The 23,855-nt window shown below is 35.7% G+C and overlaps 1 protein-coding gene across 1 annotated transcript in view; it reads right to left on the reverse strand.

Moving 5' to 3' along the window:
- LOC102809144 (uncharacterized) overlaps positions 1 to 23,855 on the reverse strand; it is a 60,209-nt gene that overhangs the window by 30,965 nt on the left and 5,389 nt on the right. Inside the window, exons 3-5 of the mRNA XM_085491475.1 lie at positions 21,211 to 21,250; positions 20,677 to 20,707; positions 19,644 to 19,696 (exon numbers count right to left, since the gene is read on the reverse strand). Of these exons, the coding sequence (XP_085347601.1) occupies positions 19,644 to 19,696; positions 20,677 to 20,707; positions 21,211 to 21,250 (124 nt within the window). The remainder of the gene's footprint in view (positions 1 to 19,643; positions 19,697 to 20,676; positions 20,708 to 21,210; positions 21,251 to 23,855) is intronic.

Here is a 23,855-nt window from a genome sequence, read left to right on the forward strand (position 1 = left end):
GGGCAATAACAGTGTACAGACTGTTCTGAGGAGAGGGCAATAACAGTGTACAGACTGTTCTGAGGAGAGGGCAATAACAGTGTACAGACTGTTCTGAGGAGAGGGCAATAACAGTGGATAGACTGTTCTGAGGAGAGGGCAATAACAGTGTACAGACTGTTCTGAGGAGAGGGCAATAACAGTGTACAGACTGTTCTGAGGAGAGGGCAATAACAGTGTACAGACTGTTCTGAGGAGAGGGCAATAACAGTGTACAGACTGTTCTGAGGAGAGGGCAACGACTGTTCTGAGAAGAGGGCAATAACAGTGTACAGACTGTTCTGAGGAGAGGGCACAGACTGCTTTTGGGGTTTACACTAATGCCTCGGGATATCTCACTAAGTGTTATGCTAAATGCAAAGTCATACACGACTTGGTCTCAATAATGACATGACTTAGTTTTCTTTCTCACGGCAAGCATTTAAAGATGTTTTTTTTAATATAAAAAGTCAGTTTCCCTAAAGTAGGTGGTTTGACTTAATAGATAGCACTTGGATCACAAGACGTGTTTATTTGAAGCAAGTTGTCACAGATGTTACACTCACCTGAGATAAATCTGGCATTGTAAGATTATCAAGTGAGAGACTGCTCATTTATAAGGATTATAGTTATTATAATGTGTTATAATGTATAAAGTTACATCATTATAAATAGACATTGGATTGAAAAAGATCAAACATATTTTTGTACCTTGATTCCTAATACTATAGCGTACCATGCTTTGAATCAAATTCAGCCATCTTGAAACAAGAAACTCATTGTGCAAGCATAACATGATGTTGGTGTTGGTGTTAAAGTTCATTGTCTTAAAATTATGGCTTGAAACTTTTGGCACACCAAGAAATATAATAAATGCCACAGTTATGTTATTCACAATATATCTGTATGTTTTGACAACAGCTTGTCTATAGACTCAGTTGTAAATGATTTCAGCACCATCAGGACAATAAATCATGAATAGATTCTCTGTTACTACAGTATTACAAAATCAACAGGCAAAACATTCTCTAAGTAGATTACCTAGTCCCTCAGCTTGTTTTCTGTATAGCACATAGATTCATCCATTTTGAATTTATGAGAGAGCAGTGACTGTGTGTGAGTGACAGCATTGAAAGTGTTAAGGTGGAGCAAATCTGATATGAGGTGAATCTACAAGATCAGAAATCAACAGAAAAAATATATAAAATGCAAGGATCATCTATTTGATCTTTTTAAGGAAGTATGGTATAATAAATTAAACAGTATGGCACCAATTAAATACAGCTCATTTTAATAGGAACTGTTAATACTGTGATATGAATGAATAATCCTGAACGAGCATGATAAACATACTTCTATCAAACAATTAAATAAATTAGACGATTGTATTAGCAATATGGCATGTAAACTTGATAATGTAGCCAAGAGCCTTTTTTGATTTTTTATATCAACCTCTAGAATTAAATGTTTAGATCTGTGGTTATTTTCTTAAATCAAATGTTGAAGCAAGAAGCATTATTACAGTAAAATAATTCAACTCAAACTATTGTCTTTGGTGATTTTGTTTCGCTTTATGTCTATATTAATCTTAAAAGAAAAGACTTTACTCACAAACTAATTAAAAGTATAACATTTATAGTTAATTGTGCCTCGTAGCCGTGCTTTTGGTCACATGATCGACCAAGAGTGGTAAATTAGCATATCAAAATATTCAAGATATGATTGAAATTAGAGGGAACCTGCTGTGATACACAGTTAGTCATATATACCCAGTAAAAGTTTACATTTATGTGACATCATTTGCCAGACATTATCTTGGTTGTATCATCATTCGCCAGACATTATCTTGGTTGTATCATCATTCCCCAGACATTATCTTGGTTGTATCATCATTCCCCAGACATTATCTTGGTTGTATCATCATTCCCCAGACATTATCTTGGTTGTATCATCATTCGCCAGACATTATCTTGGTTGTATCATCATTCGCCAGACATTATCTTGGTTGAATCATCATTCGCCAGACATTATCTTGGTTGTATCATCATTCCCCAGACATTATCTTGGTTGTATCATCATTCCCCAGACATTATCTTGGTTGTATCATCATTCCCCAGACATTATCTTGGTTGTATCATCATTCCCCAGACATTATCTTGGTTGTATCATCATTCGCCAGACATCATCTTGGTTGTATCATCATTCGCCAGACATTATCTTGGTTGTATCATCATTCGCCAGACATTATCTTGGTTGTATCATCATTCGCCAGACATTATCTTGGTTGTATCATCATTCGCCAGACATTATCTTGGTTGTATCATCATTCGCCAGACATTATCTCGGTTGTATCATCATTCGCCAGACATTATCTCGGTTGTATCATCATTCCGCGGACATTATCTCGGTTGTATCATCATTCCCCAGACATTATCTTGGTTGTATCATCATTCCCCAGACATTATCTTGGTTGTATCATCATTCCCCAGACATTATCTTTGTTGTATCATCATTCCCCAGACATTATCTTGGTTGTATCATCATTCCCCAGACATTATCTTGGTTGTATCATCATTCCCCAGACATTATCTTGGTTGTATCCTCATTCCCCAGACATTATCTTGGTTGTATCATCATTCCCCAGACATTATCTTGGTGGTATCATCATTCCCCAGACATTATCTTGGTTGTATCATCATTCCCCAGACATTATCTTGGTTGTATCATCATTCCCCAGACATTATCTTGGTGGTATCATCATTCCCCAGACATTATCTTGGTTGTATCATCATTCCCCAGACATTATCTTGGTTGTATCATCATTCCCCAGACATTATCTTGGTTGTATCATCATTCCCCAGACATTATCTTGGTTGTATCATCATTCCCCAGACATTATCTTGATTGTATCATCATTCCCCAGACATTATCTTGGTTGTATCATCATTCCCCAGACATTATCTTGGTTGTATCATCATTCCCCAGACATTATCTTGGTTGTATCATCATTCCCCAGACATTATCTTGGTTGTATCCTCATTCCCCAGACATTATCTTGGTTGTATCATCATTCCCCAGACATTATCTTGGTGGTATCATCATTCCCCAGACATTATCTTGGTTGTATCATCATTCCCCAGACATTATCTTGGTTGTATCATCATTCCCCAGACATTATCTTGGTTGTATCATCATTCCCCAGACATTATCTTGGTGGTATCATCATTCCCCAGACATTATCTTGGTTGTATCATCATTCCCCAGACATTATCTTGGTTGTATCATCATTCCCCAGACATTATCTTGGTTGTATCATCATTCCCCAGACATTATCTTGGTTGTATCATCATTCCCCAGACATTATCTTGGTTGTATCATCATTCCCCAGACATTATCTTGATTGTATCATCATTCCCCAGACATTACCTTGGTTGTATCATCATTCCCCAGACATTATCTTGGTTGTATCATCATTCCCCAGACATTATCTTGGTTGTATCATCATTCCCCAGAAATTATCTTGGTTGTATCATCATTCCCCAGACATTATCTTGGTTGTATCATCATTCCCCAGACATTATCTTGGTTGTATCATCATTCCCCAGACATTATCTTGGTTGTATCATCATTCCCCAGACATTATCTTGGTTGTATCATCATTCCCCAGACATTATCTTGGTTGTATCATCATTCCCCAGACATTATCTTGGTTGTATCATCATTCGCAAGACATTAGCTTGGTTGTATCATCATTCGCAAGACATTAGCTTGGTTGTATCATCATTCGCAAGCTCACCTTCACAAAGTAGTAGTGGCACGCAATGTACAATATGTAATGGAATTTATTCACAAATTTACAAGTAGCGTGATTTGTTCTCTGAATCTTAAAGTTGTGTTGTTGGCAAAAGTTGGTAGAAAGCCTTTTTAATTACGTGTAACTTAACCAAAAAATTGAATCTGGAAAGTTACGGTGTTTATGTACTGATGTATTATGTTGTTTATAGACCATGTTATTATTTGTCTTCACAAAATAAATTCATCATACATTGATATTCAAACTCTGATATTGGTATGTGCTAAACACAACTAACTAACTAAGGAAGGAAGTATGTAATGTTCAACCTTCACTTGGAGGGCCGAGGTAACAAAATAAAACATTTGTCCTACAAATTCAAAATGGAGGGACCTAAAGGCCATTCAGATACAACTCATAAATGCGATGTTCTTACCAGACTAACCTTAATGAAAAATGCTTCAATACAATATTTATTTTGTAACATAATCCATTTACGATTATCAGAGAGAATCTCGCATCAGATTTGATGAATTGTTCCCCCCAAAATGTTGAAAATTCATTCAAAACCAAAGCTACAAAACTGCTGGGTAAAGTTTGACTATTGACAAAGCAGATATCTTGCAAATCCCATAGCTGTTGTATTGGGTAAAGTTTGACTATTGACAAAGCAGATATCTTGCAAATCCCATAGCTGTTAATTACATCATGCATAATACTTAACATGACAAAAAGCATCAAACACAATTTTGCTGACAAAAGGACTTGATTGAATACAGTAAAACCAGCCAAGTCATGGCAATAACCATTTTATGAATAGACTTTATTGGACAACTGGATATTAACACATCTGAAAAAATCTACTGTCGTAACTATATTAGTGCCTGTAATGAAATTGATGACTTCACTTACCTAGGCAGTAATGTAAGCAAAAAGGACAGCATAAATAAAGACATCAAAACAAGAATACCCAAAGCCAGGAATGCCTTCATAAAACTAAATCCAATTTGGAAATCCAACCAATACAGTCAGAAACTTAAACTCAAGCTCTACAATGGCAATGTAAAATCTGTCCTTCTCTATGCATCCGAATGCTGGCGTGTAACAAAATCCAACATGACCAAGTTATCATCTTTCCATAATAGTTGCCTAAAAAAAGAATTTGCAGAATATTCTGGCCAGTGATCATCTCCAATAATGACCTTTATAGACAAACTCATTCTTAGGACATTATTATTGAAATTAAGAGCCGAAGCCTGAGATGGTTGGGTCATGTTCTTAGAATGCCACAAGACTCAATCCCCAAAACAGCACTTCGCTGGCCACCACAGGGTCAATAAAACAGAGGGAGGCCAAAACCCACATGGAGAAGTACTATTACCACAGAACTTGCCCAAGCAAACCTGACCCAGAGTAGTGCAGAAATGGTGGCCAAGGATAGACAGGAATGGAAGAACCTGATAGCAGCCTTATGTCACAGTGTGGGATGAAAAGGACCACAGAATGTAATATAAATGTCCCCTATATGTACCAAGTTGTTACGTACAACCAAAATTGTGTTGTGATGTGATGTGGTGGTATTGCCATCATAGGCAGTCAGTATGAGTACATCATTTTATTTTATCGTGATGTATGCAAATAAACTTGGTAATAATTCTCATGCTTTTGCTGGTAGATGTCAAAATTTTAAAATAGAAAATTACTTTACAACTTTACTGATAGAATGATTCATTCAGTCTGATAGAATGATTCATTCAGTCTACATACAAATACAACAGAAATAGGAACAGTAGCGATGATTTATTGTTGAATGTCTAACTCATGGCAACATCCTTAGAATATGTTTATTGAGCAGAATTAATGCTTTTTGAATAATATAAAAAATATTAAATCTTCTTTGAATACAATAAAAACACCATTTAGGAAACATTTTAAATATATATGTATTAAATCAGTTGTTCGGATGAATCCACAGTAAACTCTCTTGTTTGTCTGGAACCGGAGACAGGTAATTGCTTTATTCTTTGACTTTGGCTAATAATCAACTACTAGGTAATGGTCAGCTAGGTAATAGAGATTCTAAATCATAAATAAAAAGTTTACACACTCAGGATCCCCATGAGTGTTAAAATGACAGTTGAAAACTATCTGACCAATCATAGAAACTGCAAATTTGACAGTACTTGTGTGAAATAATCTGAACACCATTCAGTTTTGTGAATAAAGATAGATTCAAATGTTTGCACAAACAGATAATCACAACCACCTGTTTGAACTTACAAATATTGACACTAACATCCATGGGGAATTCAAATTGAATGAAGCCTCCTTAACTGAAGTTACTGTAAACTGCTTAATTTCACTGGTTTAATGACAAAATCATTTACACTCATCGTCATAGCAACTCAGTGAGGTTTACAAAAATTTATGATTGTCAATGACTCGCAAACAATTTGTTAATTTGGTTTACAGAAGATACAAATACACCGTCATATCATGTGCTTTATCTACATACACTGTTACCTCGATATAATGCACACTTTTATTATAAATTTCCTGATGTAATAAACACATCACCTATTTTATAACAAACCAAAAGTATTATGTGCTTCATTATAGTGTTCACTAATTGTACCCCCCCACCACCACCCCCACCCAAGTGTTTGTTATAACAAGGTCACAATATCCATGATTTGACATTTTCTGTGGATTCTATACATTCCTAACAATGTATTCAGGTGAATTAAAACTATACTTTAGTGCTTTTCAAATAAGTAAATATTTCATCACATTTAAAACAAAACAACACTATTGCCTGTAACAATAACAATGCTTGTATACGTGACAAATCTATATAGTCTAGCCAGCCAGCCAGCCACAATAAACCCAACTATACACTGTACTGTGTACCAGTATGGTACTTGGATATATATATTAAAGATAGATAGCTACCACGCAAAGATACTATGTGTATTGTCACAATCAGTTGTCATGTAAATCAGACATTTAGTTTAAAATAAAAATAGTAGCAATTTATCTGGACTGAAATAAACAATGTCAAATTATGTTAGTTGGATCATTTGCAAGATTAAGAGCAAAAAAAGTATGTTTTTTTCTTTTAAAAGTGGTATAATATTGTTGATTTAGGCATGAGTCTTTAACTTTTTTTACTGAGCATAGAATATTTTCGTTGAGCGAAAACTGAAAAAAAGGAATTAATTAATATCAAAGCATTATTTTATAAAAACAATAGTCTTCCACAGTTTGGTGATCATAGTTTTGTATAAGGATTATGTGAACAACTGCATAAAATTACTCACAAACAGGTACTTATAATCAAAAGCAATCTGGTTTAGGTATTTGAGAAGTTCTGATCAAAAAATTAAAAATTCATCATTGAATATTGAAAAACAGCCAAGATTAGATTTTAAAAGTTGTCAAAACGCAAATTTCATTAATACAGTCACTCTCCAGAACCAAAATGCCACGTTCATCATTACAGGACACACATTGTCAGTGTAAAAATCCATCCATGCCTGGTGTCATGAAATGGACGGTCAGACTGTCTTGACTTTAACTATACATAGTATATGATTTTAATTTATATTGTTTTTCACAAAACCCAGAAAAAAGTACTATAAGGTCATAGATTCGTTTCTATGGTAAAACAGTGTTATATCTCAAAATTTTATTAAATTGCATATATTTGATTTTCAGAATATACTGGTACATGTAGTAAAAGTGCTACAAGTTTATAGTGAAATAAACTGTGTCAAAATAAAAATATGGTTTTATAGTATTCAGGGGGGGGGGGGGGCTTAGAAACTCTGTTCAAAATCATTTTTTATTTGACTTTGCTGTAATTATTTCCACTGCATGAATTATATTTTTTTTAAGATTCAGGCTAAAGAATTTGTTTTCCATCATTTATCCTGTGTATTTTTTTATCCAACTTTGCAATCCCCACCACCAGTTTCTAATGGTCCACCCTTGAAAACCAAATAAAAAACAATAAAAAATAAGTTTAATATTCGCTCATACAAATAAAAACTGCATATTTGTTATATCACAGTCTCTCTATCCCTGGTTTGGAAACGGCTATTGTTTAAGATGTAAATTACCAGTGCTTGGACAGCCCGTGGTATGGCTTTCCGCGAAGCACAGTCTCTTGATAGCAGAGCATTTTATTGAAATGATCGATTCATTGTTCTTTGCATATTCTAGTTTTTACAACCGAAATAAACCCATATATTTTTATACTGTATATAAATTTGGAAGCTCAACACAATTCTTTAGCCGGCAAGTCTTTTTATAGTGGCATATAGACATTATTATTCGTGAATATCGCACTTAAATTTGAGGTACTCTGTCAGAGATCGCAACTTGGAACACTTCTAACAACTTTGACTGGTTGGTTGGCCCCTTCTACTCGTCATGTGTTTTAGAAAGATCAATGTTTTTTAGTTTATTGGATAGCCTAAACCTAGTTGTAGTTAGTGGATCGGTTCATTGTGCTTGTTTTATTATATTATATACAGTATACGAATCATTTTTAGGCATCACTTTTTTCGTTCAAAATAAAGATGACCTCTTGCCGATTCATTGACATTTGAATTATCATGTTATTATTTTTGTTTCCAAGCATACATTTGGGATGTAGTTTACAATGCTGGTGACATCATGTCTCTAAGAATAACATCCTTCAGTATCAACTCTTTAGCACTGCCAGGAATGGAGTAGGGAGACTTTTTTTTGCCCCGATGAGAATTTATTTACGGGTGCCATTTTGTTTTTTTAATTGAACTTACTTTAAACTGAACTTACTCGACGCGTTGTAAGCAGGTTAGTCCCTTTTTATAATAAGAAAACAGCATTCAACCATAATATTTGTTTTTCATGTGAATAGATATGTACATTTACTTTTTGGTGATGTGGTTACTTTTTCTCTCAGATGATCGTATTTTGATAAATCGCGGTAATATGTTCAGTCGGTTTGTGTATGCTCAGCTTCCTGGCTATCTGTCCAAGGTGTGAACAGTTTATTTACCCGCAACTAGCCCTGGTACAATAGACTGCCAAGTGTTTCCAGACCAGGGATAGAAGAACTGTGGTTAAATACTGAATCATTAAAATATTACTTATTTTTTTATCAAAAAAACAAACAAATAGAGCAAATACGGTACATACAAAATTTCAAATGTTGATTTTTTTCAGTGGCCCCTCTATAACAAGCAATCATGTGCACTTTTTCCTTTGTTTTCTATCACTAATCTGTCATTTATATACATATTTACCGACGACGTCAAGAGATCGATGTCAGATAAAAAAACTTAATTCCTTTAGTTTTTTTTTCAAACCCCACTGAAACTTAATTGATAAATATTGATCATGGCATCAGACTACATTCACCATTAAATACAAATTGATAATCGGACAGTAGTATTGCATAGCAGTTGGTTGTCGGGTGGGTGTAAAAAGATTTTACAAATGCACCTCATTTGACGCACAGATTTACACTCGAACCAAACCATTTTCTCGTCTTGTCAATTTTTTGATTGAATAGAAAAAAAAACGAACTACAAATACTCCAAGATTTTTTTGACTTCATTCAAAAATAAAATTGTTTTTGTAGGATGGGAACTTTTTTGAGGTCAAACCCCCCACCCCCACCCCCAAACTAAAGCAAGTACCCGGTAAGTTTTTTATCCGACATAGATCTTTTGACGTTGTCCCTTATATTAATGATTAAAAGAAAATTAATTTCTAATAATTCACAACAATTAATGATCGTGATGTTGTGAAAATATACCATAGACAATACACAGCATCTTGCTGGATGATGGAATTGTTATGAAACCACAATTTTGGTAACCGAGTAAAAAGCAACCCTGCGGAAAAATAAAAACCAACTTTGTTGCTTGAATTAATTTTGAACCAACAGCATGTAAACATGCATGAGTTGATGATTCAGGAGTAATGAAACTCATGCAGACTTTTACCATCTGCTTTGGGAGGATGTACAACAAATAAAAACACATTAACATTTATATTTCAAAACCAAATTCAGAATAACCAAAAAAAAAAATCTCATAGAAACTGAAGTGGAAATTATCAATAATTATTCAACCAAATACTTGTTAAATATGCGTAAACTCATAATTAGTGGAATAAATATACAGCCAACAAGGCAAGATATAAATTATGATGAATTCATTGGGAGGTACATGGGGCCATTGTATCGGCCACATTATCCTCATTACGGGTCTAGACATCGACCAGTCAAGGCTACTAACATTACTCACTTTATTTTTCCTCACAATAAATTGACTAGACTTTGCGGCACCTCCTTAACAATACATCTGCCATTGCTGGAAAACCTTTTGAACTACCCTGTCAAACTGCGCTTGATAGATAATCACAAAATCATAAATTTTCATCAAAATTTGGATAATTTTACGACGGATCGGTGAAAGTCTTTGTTCCAGAATAGTACTCTTCGATGAAAATGAATTCTGATTATCAGTATTTCCCGCCACCAGTATGGAAAAAAATAATCAGAGTGTTGCCGGCAAGCAAACTGTCAGGTCAGAAGGTCAAGGGATGTGTGAGGATTGGAGGTACCTTGGGGATATTAACAAGTACTCAGAAAGATTTATTTGTAGATATCATGAAAAAAAGCCATTTAAATAGGAAACTGACATCCATGCATATGGATGAATAATTGACATCATTAACATCAATTAAAATAGACACTTTCACATCGTCATAGAAACACCAAACTGAGGATCTGGATCTACATGACCAACTTATAACAATGTAACAAACAATGAACACAAACATATAAACAGAAGAGACAATTATGTTTATCAGCTCACAATACTAATACTCAACTATCTACAAAATTTACTTTACGATTATTTGTTTTTGTTTTTCTACTTTTATTTGCTAGTTGTTTTTTTCATTTTATTTTCCTGTGTGTATTTTCATTCTCACTTTAATTGCTTGTTTGTCTTTATTCACATCTGTATTGCATTTTAGTCAAAATCCTAATAGGGATACGAACGCAATAAAGATAATTATTATTAATACATTACTGACACTGTATATACAACCGACAGGACATGTGATATTTACACAATTCTTTGATGGAAACATAGGAATTTATTGGCTGTAACTCCATGTACATATGACTTTAATGTACAGTAATATTGTGTTCTCACCAAAAAAAGTTAAGTCCAAGCAAGTTGCACCTGGTAATCAAAAAGATAAGAATCTCCTAATCTTGTGTTCACACCAGCGATTCTTACAAGAATTATAGCCACCACTGAATGTGCACAACGGCACTGAATCATAGACAATGTTTCCGTTGACCATATATTTCTGTCTTTTGAATACTTTTGTGACATAATGATATACATGCATATAGACCTTTTGGAACAGAGACCTAATCTATTTTTAGCTAAATGTTGAAATCAATCATCATATTTTGAATTAAGTGTATACAGGTCAATTACCAATCTGACTGCCTACTTTGAAATAAAATAAACTTAAATACAGCTGACTGTGGCACTCAAATTCAACTTAGAACACCAATGAACTTGCAACACCCATTGTGAATTGTATCAGGCTACTTATCATATTGAAATCCATTTATACTGGTGTTATGTATTCTTATCTGTTTTTACACCAACATTACTATTTTGTAATAGTGCAATTACTCTCCTTCGAGTGGGTTGGGTTTAAACTACATGCAAGTTTTAAACTTATTTACCTTGTGTTTTTTTTTATCTCAGCGTAAAGAGATACAAAAAAAAGATATGGACAAGGTATTTGACTGAAGGAGTTGCTGCGAGGGAAAAAAAGTATGTTTCTTTTTATATTGACAGTGGCCAAGAATTAATATTCACAATATTTTAATACCCCCCACCCCAATGTATAAGAACATAATGATGGCATTTGCTTTTATGGAATTTTGCAAAATTCCAAAATAAATAAAAAATGTAATAACAAAAACAAATATTTTATAAAACAGCATTTCAATTTTCTTTCTTAATTTATTTGATGTATGGCACTCAATTAGGAAGAATGTCTGAATAAAAACTAGCAGCAAAAGAAAGGATGGGATTCTCTGAATATATGGCGGGAACAGCTGTACTGAAATTAATACATGTACAAATATTGCTTGAATGTTATTGATGCCATAAGAGATACAGAGAGCAGATATGAACTAAGTATACCCATGAGGAAATCATTGCAATATTGGTGTCAGAAATAGCCAAAGGTTGGTAGATAACAATTTATTGATATGCCTAGAACACGAGATGCTGTGATATGCTGTTCAAAACTATTGTATTATAATTCATATTTTGATATGTGTTATCTGTGATGTAAAATGTGAGATGATGCACTCTGATATCAAGAAATAAAATACAGATTAATCAGCCACAGTGGGATTACCTGGGGTGATATTGAAAATTGAATTTATGATTTGTAGGTATTTTGTAATAATTCATTTGCACAGAGCTAACAAAGTGGTTTATGTGTGTGCTATGTCAAAGTAGCATGATATTGGAAATGATAATAGCAAAGAACTTATCAGTCTGGAAAACGCCATGTTAGGGGATCCATCAACAATGTGGAGGAAGAAAGATTGCACTCCAACACTGTCAATTCTCTATGTCAGACAGGTGAATCGCATCTCATTGTCAATGAGGACATCACCCTCAACTTACTGTAAAATATAAAGCATTTCGTTTTTGTTCAAGGACAAGGTACCATATTTTTTTTTAATGGTGAAAAATTTAGCTTGAGAATGACAAGAGTAAGATTGATGAGCGAAATCCAAAATGGCGTACTACAGGGCAGATGGTTAGCCCTTAATAAAAAGTTGCTGGTATGGACAATTATACTATGTTATAAGTATCATGGTAAGATGACCAATATATTTATTTTCATTTACCAACACATTTATCTCACATCATAATCTATGTATATTGACCACAATGATATGTATAGATGACATTAGTTAATAGTATGTATAGACCACATTAGTTGATGATATGAATAGGTCACATTGGTTAATGGTATGAATAGATCACATTAGTTAATGGTATGAATAGATCACATTAGTTAATGGTATGAATAGATCACATTAGTTAAAGGTATGAATAGATCACATTAGTTAAAGGTATGAATAGATCACATTAGTTAATGGTATGTATAGACCACATTAGTTGATGATATGAATAGGTCACATTGGTTAATGGTATGAATAGATCACAGTAGGTAATGGTATGTATAGACCATATTAGTTAATGATATGAATAGAGCACATTAGTTAATGGTATGTATAGAGCACATTAGTTAATGGTATGTATAGACCACATTAGTTAATGGTATGTATAGACCACATTAGTTAATGGTATGTATAGACCACATTAGTTAATGGTATGTATAGATCGCATTAGTTAATGGTATGTATAGATCGCATTAGTTAAAGGTATGAATAGATCACATTAGTTAATGGTATGTATAGATCACATTAGTTAATGGTATGTATAGACCACATTAGTTATTGGTATGAATAGACCACATTAGTTATTGGTATGAATAGACCACATTAGTTAATGGTATGGATAGACCACATTAGTTAATGGTATGAATAGACCACATTAGTTAATGGTATGTATAGATCACATTAGTTAATGGTATGTATAGATCACATTAGTTAATGGTATGTATAGATCACATTAGTTAATGGTATGTATAGATCACATTAGTTAATGGTATGTATAGATCACATTAGTTAATGGTATGTATAGACCACATTAGTTAAAGGTATGTATAGACCACATTAGTTAATGGTATGTATAGACCACATTAGTTAATGGTATGAATAGACCACATTAGTTAATGGTATGAATAGACCACATTAGTTAATGGTATGTATAGACCACATTAGTTAATGGTATGAATAGACGACATTAGTTAATGGTATGTATAGACGACATTAGTTAATGGTATGTATAGACGACATTAGTTAATGGTATGTATAGACGACATTAGTTAATGGTATGTATAGACAACATTAGTTAATGGTATGAATAGACAACATTAGTTAATGGTATGAATAGACAACATTAGTTAATGGTATGTATAGACAACATTAGTTAATGGTATGTACAGATCACATTAGTTAATGGTATGTATAGATCACATTAGTTAATGGTATGTATAGATCACATTAGTTAATAGTATGAATAGACAACATTAGTTAATGGTATGAATAGACAACATTAGTTAATGGTATGTATAGACAACATTAGTTAATGGTATGTACAGATCACATTAGTTAATGGTATGTATAGATCACATTAGTTAATAGTATGAATAGACAACATTAGTTAATGGTATGAATAGACAACATTAGTTAATGGTATGAATAGACAACATTAGTTAATGGTATGTATAGACAACATTAGTTAATGGTATGTATAGACAACATTAGTTAATGGTATGTACAGATCACATTAGTTAATGGTATGTATAGACCACATTAGTTATTGGTATGTATAGATCACATTAGTTATTGGTATGTATAGATCACATCAGCTAATGGTATGAATAGATGACATTAGTTAATGATATGCATGTTGTGGACTAATGAACACACATGTACTAAATTTATGGGTAGAATGCATGTTATGAAAAGGTTATAAACTGAAAACTTGACCAAACATGTCAAAAAGAAAAACTTTGCAAGTATTAAATGTATTTGGATTTTAGCAATCTGCTTATCACAATATAAATGCTATCCAGTACTCATGAAAAATAAAATTGATCAGTTAAAAAATGATTCAAATCATTTTAATATAAAATCAATCTGCAGGAAAAGCTAAACTGAGATATATGATATGACATCATATGATTGACAATTTTAGATATTGTTTATCTTCTATTATTATGAATGGCATTGAGTGTAGATAAACAACACAGTAAACTACAAAGATGGTCAGATTAAGATAGAATTTTGTCTCTATCTCTTCCAATTTTAATAATTGCATACATGGCGACAGCGCTACATTTGATTCCCCTGCAGTTATGGAAATCTGAAAGAATGAATAAGTCCTTCAGAAGATGAAAATTTAATCATGTTTTATTACAACCTATGAAGATTTGCAAGACAAAAACAAAGTTTTTCATAGACGATTTACTTACTTCATTACGGTCATGAACAATGTCTAGCGTAGTTTGATAAGGAATTGGAAATTTGAAACATGCCACAGTATTTAGTAACAAAACCTGACTCCATACCAGAGGGCATAGATGTTTCATATTAATAAATCACTCAGTGTATCTTTTTCTTGAGTAAAAATTTTAAAATATTGATTTTTTCTTGTATAAAGCATGCAGGCATTAACCCTTTTCAATGCCAAGTATAAAGCATGCAGACATTAACCCTGTTCAATGCCAAGTATAAAGCATGCAGGCATTAACCCTGTTCAATGCCAAGTATAAAGCATGCAGGCATTAACCCTGTTCAATGCCAAGTATAAAGCATGCAGGCATTAACCCTGTTCAATGCCAAGTATAAAGCATGCAGGCATTAACTCTTTTCAATGCCAAGTATAAAGCATGCAGGCATTAACCCTGTTCAATGCCAAGTATAAAGCATGCAGGCATTAACCCTGTTCAATGCCAAGTATAAAGCATGCAGGCATTAACCCTGTTCAATGCCAAGTATAAAGCATGCAGGCATTAACCCTGTTCAATGCCAAGTATAAAGCATGCAGGCATTAACCCTGTTCAATGCCAAGTATAAAGCATGCAAGCATTAACCCTGTTCAATGCCAAGTATAAAGCATGCAGGCATTAACCCTGTTCAATGCCAAGTATATAGCATGCAGGCATTAACCCTTTTCAATGCCAAGTATAAAGCATGCAGACATTAACCCTGTTCAATGCCAAGTATAAAGCATGCAGGCATTAACCCTGTTCAATGCCAAGTATATAGCATGCAGGCATTAACCCTTTTCAATGCCAAGTATAAAGCATGCAGACATTAACCCTGTTCAATGCCAAGTATAAAGCATGCAGGCATTAACCCTGTTCAATGCCAAGTATAAAGCATGCAGGCATTAACCCTGTTCAATGCCAAGTATAAAGCATGCAGGCATTAACCCTGTTCAATGCCAAGTATAAAGCATGCAGGCATTAACCCTGTTCAATGCCAAGTATAAAGCATGCAGGCATTAACCCTGTTCAATGCCAAGTATAAAGCATGCAGGCATTAACCCTGTTCAATGCCAAGTATAAAGCATGCAAGCATTAACCCTGTTCAATGCCAAGTATATAGCATGCTCAATGCTGAAGTCAGCAGGCATTAACCCTGTTCAATGCCAAGTATAAAGCATGCAGGCATTAACCCTGTTCAATGCCAAGTATATAGCATGCAGGCATTAAATCTTTTCAATGCCAAGTATAAAGCATGCAGGCATTAAATCTTTTCAATGCCAAGTATAAAGCATGCAGGCATTAATCCTTTTCAATGCCAAGTATAAAGCATGCAGGCATTAATCCTTTTCAATACCAAGTATAAAGCATGCAGGCATTAATCCTTTTCAATGCCAAGTATAAAGCATGCAGGCATTAACCCTTTTCAATGCCAAGTATAAAGCATGCAGGCATTAACCCTTTTCAATGCCAAGTATAAAGCATGCAGGCATTAACTCTTTTCAATGCCAAGTATAAAGCATGCAGGCATTAATCCTTTTCAATGCCAAGTATATAGCATGCTCAATGCTGAAGTCAGCAGGCATTAACCCTTTTCAATGCTGAAGTCAGCAGGCATTAACCCTTTTCAATGCCAAGGTCAGCAGGCATTAACCCTTTTCAATGCTGAAGTCAGCAGGAATTAACCCTTTTCAATGCTGAAGTCAGCAGGAATTAACCCTTTTCAATGCTGAAGTCAGCAGGCATTAACCCTTTTCAATGCTGAAGTCAGCAGGCATTAACCCTTTTCAATGCTGAAGTCAGCAGGCATTAACCCTTTTCAATGCCAAGGTCAGCAGGCATTAACCCTTTTCAATGTTGAAGTCAGCAGGAATTAACCCTTTTCAATGCTGAAGTCAGCAGGAATTAACCCTTTTCAATGCTGAAGTCAGCAGGAATTAACCCTTTTCAATGCTGAAGTCAGCAGGCATTAACCCTTTTCAATGCCAAGGTCAGCAGGCATTAACCCTTTTCAATGCTGAAGTCAACTACTGGAGGGTCTATGGTTTTATTCTTTCGTATTCGTAATTTAGTTATATTATTAGATCATGTTTTGCTTTATCTATTCGTCTTTATTTTGTTCAATTACAAGCAGTATTAGCTGAGATATAGCAATAGAAGCTATTACATGTCAAGATTTCACACTTTAATACATGTATCTCTATTATAAATTAACACAGAGTCGAGTTACATAAGCCATTTAATAATAATCAATAGACAGCACGAACGCAATAGGAATCAGTTGCATAAGCTGATGTATCAATATTGAAAACCTATCACTGTGTCTCCCTCTTATTTTAATCCATAGGTGTGAATCCTACTGAACCCTATAAAAAGGGCATTCTATCGTGTATTTATCAGTTGCATCCTTGTTACATTGTAGTTCCTTTGTTGTAACACTGTACGAATAAATAGTGTATTGTTTAAATGTACATTACGCTTCCTTTATTGTAACTCTACGATCCAATGCATGCAGTTTGAACCTGATCGAATGTGAGCGAATATCACCCACATTTTGGTGCCGAGACCAGGATACTTTACAATTCTAACTAGATTCTGCAGTGCATTCTACTCATGACTGTTAGCGACCTACCAGCAACATGTCTGACAACGAAGTTCAACACGTCGACGACGCCACAGAGATCGACATATCTCAACAGAAAAGAAACAAAACAACGGCGAGGAGGCAACTCACCACGATAATGAACCAGATAGAACCGCTGATCCGAGACTACAAACAACAAGAAAACAAAGAACTGGCTTTCCAACAAATTCAACGACTATACGATGTCTCAAAATTACGCATGGAACGACTGCTCGCTGCCGACGCCGAGATATTCAACGCAGTTCCACCCGATCACCCACAACAGAAAAACCACACCATTTTTTTTCTTCAAAATTTGTACTTATAGGATGTAGCCGATAAAATATTTGATGCAAAATCTTCCAATTTGTTTCAGAAAATACACAAGATTTTTCACTGAAATGACACAGATGCAAAAGTAAACATAACTAGTCAGCTATTTTCAATCAGAACTTGACTGATGTATAACTTACAGGTAAAGTTTGATTTGAACTAGTTCTGAAATGGCAAATAATAATAATTCTTTTAATAAATAATAATATGCTATTTGGTTAATTTGAATTGAATCATGTGCATATATGTAACATGATATATTATGCATATATCAAGTATAGCTCAACAAAAGTATGCACGCAAATTACGGTCTTTAGAAATTTACTGATTATACTGAAATAAACAAAAAAGGGTAATGGACAGCATTTATGAAGGAAATAAGTTTTGATTTCACATGGGACATCATTTTTGAATTAATACTCCATGCAGGAAAGTAAAACATGAATTAGAAAAAATATTACACTTTTCTTCAACTCTTCAACTATTTTCAACAACTTGGTCATGAACAAATATGGCATTCAATGCTGACACAAGTAAAATTGTGATTCAAACAACTAAAGTTATCCACAGACTATAGCAAATATATAGGCAACATATATTTCAGACAACAGAGCTAACATCAACCCTTATATTTGTACTAGTTTGCCATAGGCAAAGACATAAACAGTAAAACAAGACAACTCCTGTATGTTCCAATCCTCGTATATCACACATAAATTGTTGGTAAATAATAATAATCATGTGGGCAATAATATGAATGATCATAGTCGCTTTATATTATTACTCCCCTAGTACACCATCCTTAATTCCCTTATATAGCATATAGTCTGAGCTGCTCAAGGCACATCAGAGATAAGTGCAAACACAGCAATTACAACTCTACCAGGTAGCCATTTACTCCTGAGTGGAGAGAAACACAGGTTAAAGTGCCAGGACATCATAAACTGGCAAGCATTGCTCTGATTATGAATCCAAAGTCATAGCCACTGAACCACCATGTCTCTGTAATGTATCTTTCTTTTTAATTCCTAAACAGTTTCTGACAAACAGACGAGTTGTTATATAGATTTAAAATATATGAAATCAAATAGATATATCACAATAATAGTATTGAAATAAAACACAAACTATGGATAAATAAAATGACTTCTCTTTCATAGTTTAGCAAAAAACAGGCAGAATCTAAAATTTAAATTGTATGTGAGTACAATAAAACAGTTGCATTGCATACATAATAATATTACACACGTACACACAAGAAACATTTTCAAAACTCTAAAAGCACCTACTACAATTTGGAAGCATTTGTTTTGTATTTTTTTTCTTTTAAAATTGTTGGTTTTTCCCACCTACTGTATATTTATTTTTCTTACTGTTTTTATATTCCTATCCATAATCCAACCTATATCATAAAATGTATTATACAATTATGGCAAATACTGTAATTCATTTATTTTGAATCCTTGCCTATTTCTGTAGCCTCACTAGATGATTTATTCATAACTTTGTTTTAGTATTATTAATGTTATTGAAATTATTCTATTTTTTATTACTTATCAATATACATTCTGGTGGGAAAAAAAAAATTATTCATTCAGAACATAACAGGTGATACAAACAGCGCCCTCTACAGTTTAAACTTACCACTGCTGGATTCATACACCAGAAATGTAATGAAAACGTCCATTGTCTTTCACCTAGATAGAAAACAACACTAAATCAGTGTTTTTATAAAATCTACATAAAACAATCTTTTCTATTGCTGTTCTTAACATATACATATTAAAAATCTGACAATTTACCAAATTTGGATAGTTTAGTAATTAATGTTTCCATAGCGACCCAGTGAGCTCAACTAAAATATACCAGATATACTTTGTACAAAATTTAAATTTGTCAAAAATAAATACATAGTTATAATAATAATATTTGGTCTAGAAAAAGAATTATAATTCTCATTTGGGGGTCAAAGGACAGATGTAAACAAAAAGATCATGTGAATCGCTTTCATCTTTCAGTCAAATGGAATGATTAGTATGCGAGATTAAGATTAGTCAGTTGAAACAACAAACCTAAAAAGAGATTATCCAATTTGATGTGATTTCAGTTGGCTCCAAACTAATTATTATACATGTATATGGAGTCACCTTTACTGGAATCACAAAATAAGAACTAAATGTAATTATCTGATGATCCAAAATCTTTCACTTAATATCTCATTTTCTGTAGATTTAACTTATCACAAAAATTCATTTCAAATATACATTGCATTATTTGTTTCTAGAGTTTTTTATTAGTTTTGATGAATAATTAATTTGTGTGGTATAGACAAATAAATTAACACTGAACTTAATGTGGCCATTATAGAAAACCAATTTATCATCCGTGACATACTGTAAAATACTTTTTTTCAGCAGAAATTAATTTTCGGTGAAAAGACTTTTTGGATGTCTTGTAAGGAATTTATTTTCACTGATTTTTTGACAAGTTTAATGTAAAATATAGGAAAAAAGGTATATTTGAACTGAATCACATCTTCAGCAAAAATAGCGAAAATAAAGTATTTTAGAGTATTATAATAGAATCTGCAATATATGATCATATTATATAGTGGAGTATGTAATAATAGTAAAAAAGTAATATTAATAACAAATTTAATTTCTGTGATTGGACTCACCATGTCTGGTTGTCATCCAACCACCAGTGCTCTGTAAAAACAAAAATGTCAAAATGCAAGTCAGCTGCAATCTTTTCTTACGATATAATTCGATGAAGAAAGAAGATAACTCACGACTTGCTATGTTGGAACTCATGAACTATTTTTTTTTCTTTTGCTAAAAGTTGGTGAATTTATTGACATTTGTGACACATAGTTTTGAAAAGACAATTTTTGATGAAACCATTCAGGTAAATAACACCTAATAAACGTTATTGTAAATACTTGAACTGACTCATGAGTCCTAATTGCCTAGTTCCATGTCAAGACACATCTTTCATTTGGTCACTATGCAATCCTCAAAATAAGATGCTTAATAACAAAGTTTATGATGTGCAGAGAGTGTAAAACCCCTCCATCTGATCAATACCTCACAGCATAGCTAGCCAGACATTGGGGTATGTGACCTCAAGTATTAAACTACATGAATAGAGTTTTATAGCAATAAATACCTGAAAAATATCTGGGTCTTACTGCAAAGAATTATAAACTTACAGTGTATGGTTTTCTTGACACAGTCTTCTCAACTGCTATCCTGTTGAATTTAACAGCACATTTTCAAAAAGAGATAAAATATTTACAAATAAATCTAACAATGAAAGGCCTAGACTTGTTTTAATAGTGTTACAGTGTATTTCCATTGCAGTAAAGCATTTATCACAGAAATATTGATTCAAACTAAACTAGTATCATGTCGACTGTATAGCTTCATTGTATAATTCGACAGTTTTTACTAAAAATAACAAAAATATTCTCTAAAATTAGAGAATTGAAGGTACTAAAGTACACCCAAAGTATTACCATTTCCAGCAACTTTTTCACCATCCCCCAGTCACCTTTGTCACCATGCCCTGCCACCTTTGTCACCATGCCACAGTCACCTTTGTCACCATGCCCTGCCACCTTTCTCACCATGCCCTGCCACCTTTGTCACCATCCCCCAGTCACCTTTGTCACCATGCCCTGCCACCTTTGTCACCATGCCCTGTCACCTTTGTCACCATGCCCTGTCACCTTTGTCACCATGCCCTGCCACCTTTGTCACCATGCCCTGCCACCTTTGTCACCATCCCCCAGTCACCTTTGTCACCATGCCCTGCCACCTTTGTCACCATGCCCTGTCACCTTTGTCACCATGCCCTGCCACCTTTGTCACCATGCCCTGCCACCTTTGTCACCATCCCCCAGTCACCTTTGTCACCATGCCCTGCCACCTTTGTCACCATGCCCTGCCACCTTTGTCACCATGCCCTGCCACCCTTGTCACCATCCCCCAGTCACCTTTGTCACCATGCCCTGCCACCTTTGTCACCATGCCCTGCCACCTTTGTCACCATGCCCTGCCACCTTTGTCACCATGCCCTGCCACCTTTGTCACCATGCCCTACCACCTTTGTCACCATGCCCTGCCACCTTTGTCACCATGCCCTGCCACCTTTGTCACCATCCCCCAGTCACCTTTGTTACCATGCTCTGCCACCTTTGTCACCATGCCCTGCCACCTTTGTCACCATGCCCTGCCACCTTTGTCACCATCCCCCAGTCACCTTTGTCACCATGCCCTGCCACCTTTGTCACCATGCCCTGCCACCTTTGTCACCATCCCCCAGTCACCTTTGTCATCATGCCCTGCCACCTTTGTCACCATGCCCTGTCACCTTTGTCACCATGCCCTGCCACCTTTGTCACCATGCCCTGCCACCTTTGTCACCATGCCCTGCCACCTTTGTCACCATGCCCTGCCACCTTTGTCACCATGCCCCAGTCACCTTTGTCACCATGCCCTGCCACCTTTGTCACCATCCCCCAGTCACCTGTGTCACCATGCCCAGTCACCTTTGTCACCATGCCCTGTCACCTTTGTCACCATGCCCAGTCACCTATGACATTAAACCCAGACACCTATTACATTAAGCCCAGCTACCTTTGTCACTAAGCCCAGTCACCTTTGTCAACATGCCCAGTCACCTTTGTCAACATGCCCAGTCACCTTTGTCACCATGCCACAGTCACCTTTGTCACCATGCCCTGCCACCTTTGTCACCATGCCCTGCCACCTTTGTCACCATCCCCCAGTCACCTTTGTCACCATGCCCTGCCACCTTTGTCACCATGCCCTGTCACCTTTGTCACCATGCCCTGCCACCTTTGTCACCATGCCCTGCCACCTTTGTCACCATGCCCTGCCACCTTTGTCACCATCCCCCAGTCACCTTTGTCACCATCCCCCAGTCACCTTTGTCACCATGCCCTGCCACCTTTGTCACCATGCCCTGCCACCTTTGTCACCATGCCCTGCCACCTTTGCCACCATCCCCCAGTCACCTTTGTCACCATGCCCTGCCACCTTTGTCACCATGCCCTGCCACCTTTGTCACCATGCCCTGCCACCTTTGTCACCATGCCCTGCCACCTTTGTCACCATGCCCTGCCACCTTTGTCACCATGCCCTGCCACCTTTGTCACCATGCCCTGCCACCTTTGTCACCATGCCCTGCCACCTTTGTCACCATGCCCTGCCACCTTTGTCACCATGCCCTGCCACCTTTGTCACCATGCCCTGCCACCTTTGTCACCATGCCCTGCCACCTTTGTCACCATCCCCCAGTCACCTGTGTCACCATGCCCAGTCACCTTTGTCACCATGCCCTGTCACCTTTGTCACCATGCCCAGTCACCTATGACATTAAACCCAGACACCTATTACATTAAGCCCAGCTACCTTTGTCACTAAGCCCAGTCACCTTTGTCAACATGCCCAGTCACCTTTGTCAACATGCCCAGTCACCTTTGTCAACATGCCCAGTCACCTTTGTCAACATGCCCAGTCACCTTTGTCACCATGCCACAGTCACCTTTGTCACCATGCCCTGCCACCTTTGTCACCATGCCCTGCCACCTTTGTCACCATCCCCCAGTCACCTTTGTCACCATGCCCTGCCACCTTTGTCACCATGCCCTGTCACCTTTGTCACCATGCCCTGCCACCTTTGTCACCATGCCCTGCCACCTTTGTCACCATGCCCTGCCACCTTTGTCACCATCCCCCAGTCACCTTTGTCACCATGCCCTGCCACCTTTGTCACCATGCCCTGTCACCTTTGTCACCATGCCCTGTCACCTTTGTCACCATGCCCTGC

This window comes from Saccoglossus kowalevskii, chromosome 16 (assembly GCF_978046115.1).
Source record: "Saccoglossus kowalevskii chromosome 16, keSacKowa6.1, whole genome shotgun sequence".
Lineage (NCBI taxonomy): Eukaryota > Metazoa > Hemichordata > Enteropneusta > Harrimaniidae > Saccoglossus > Saccoglossus kowalevskii.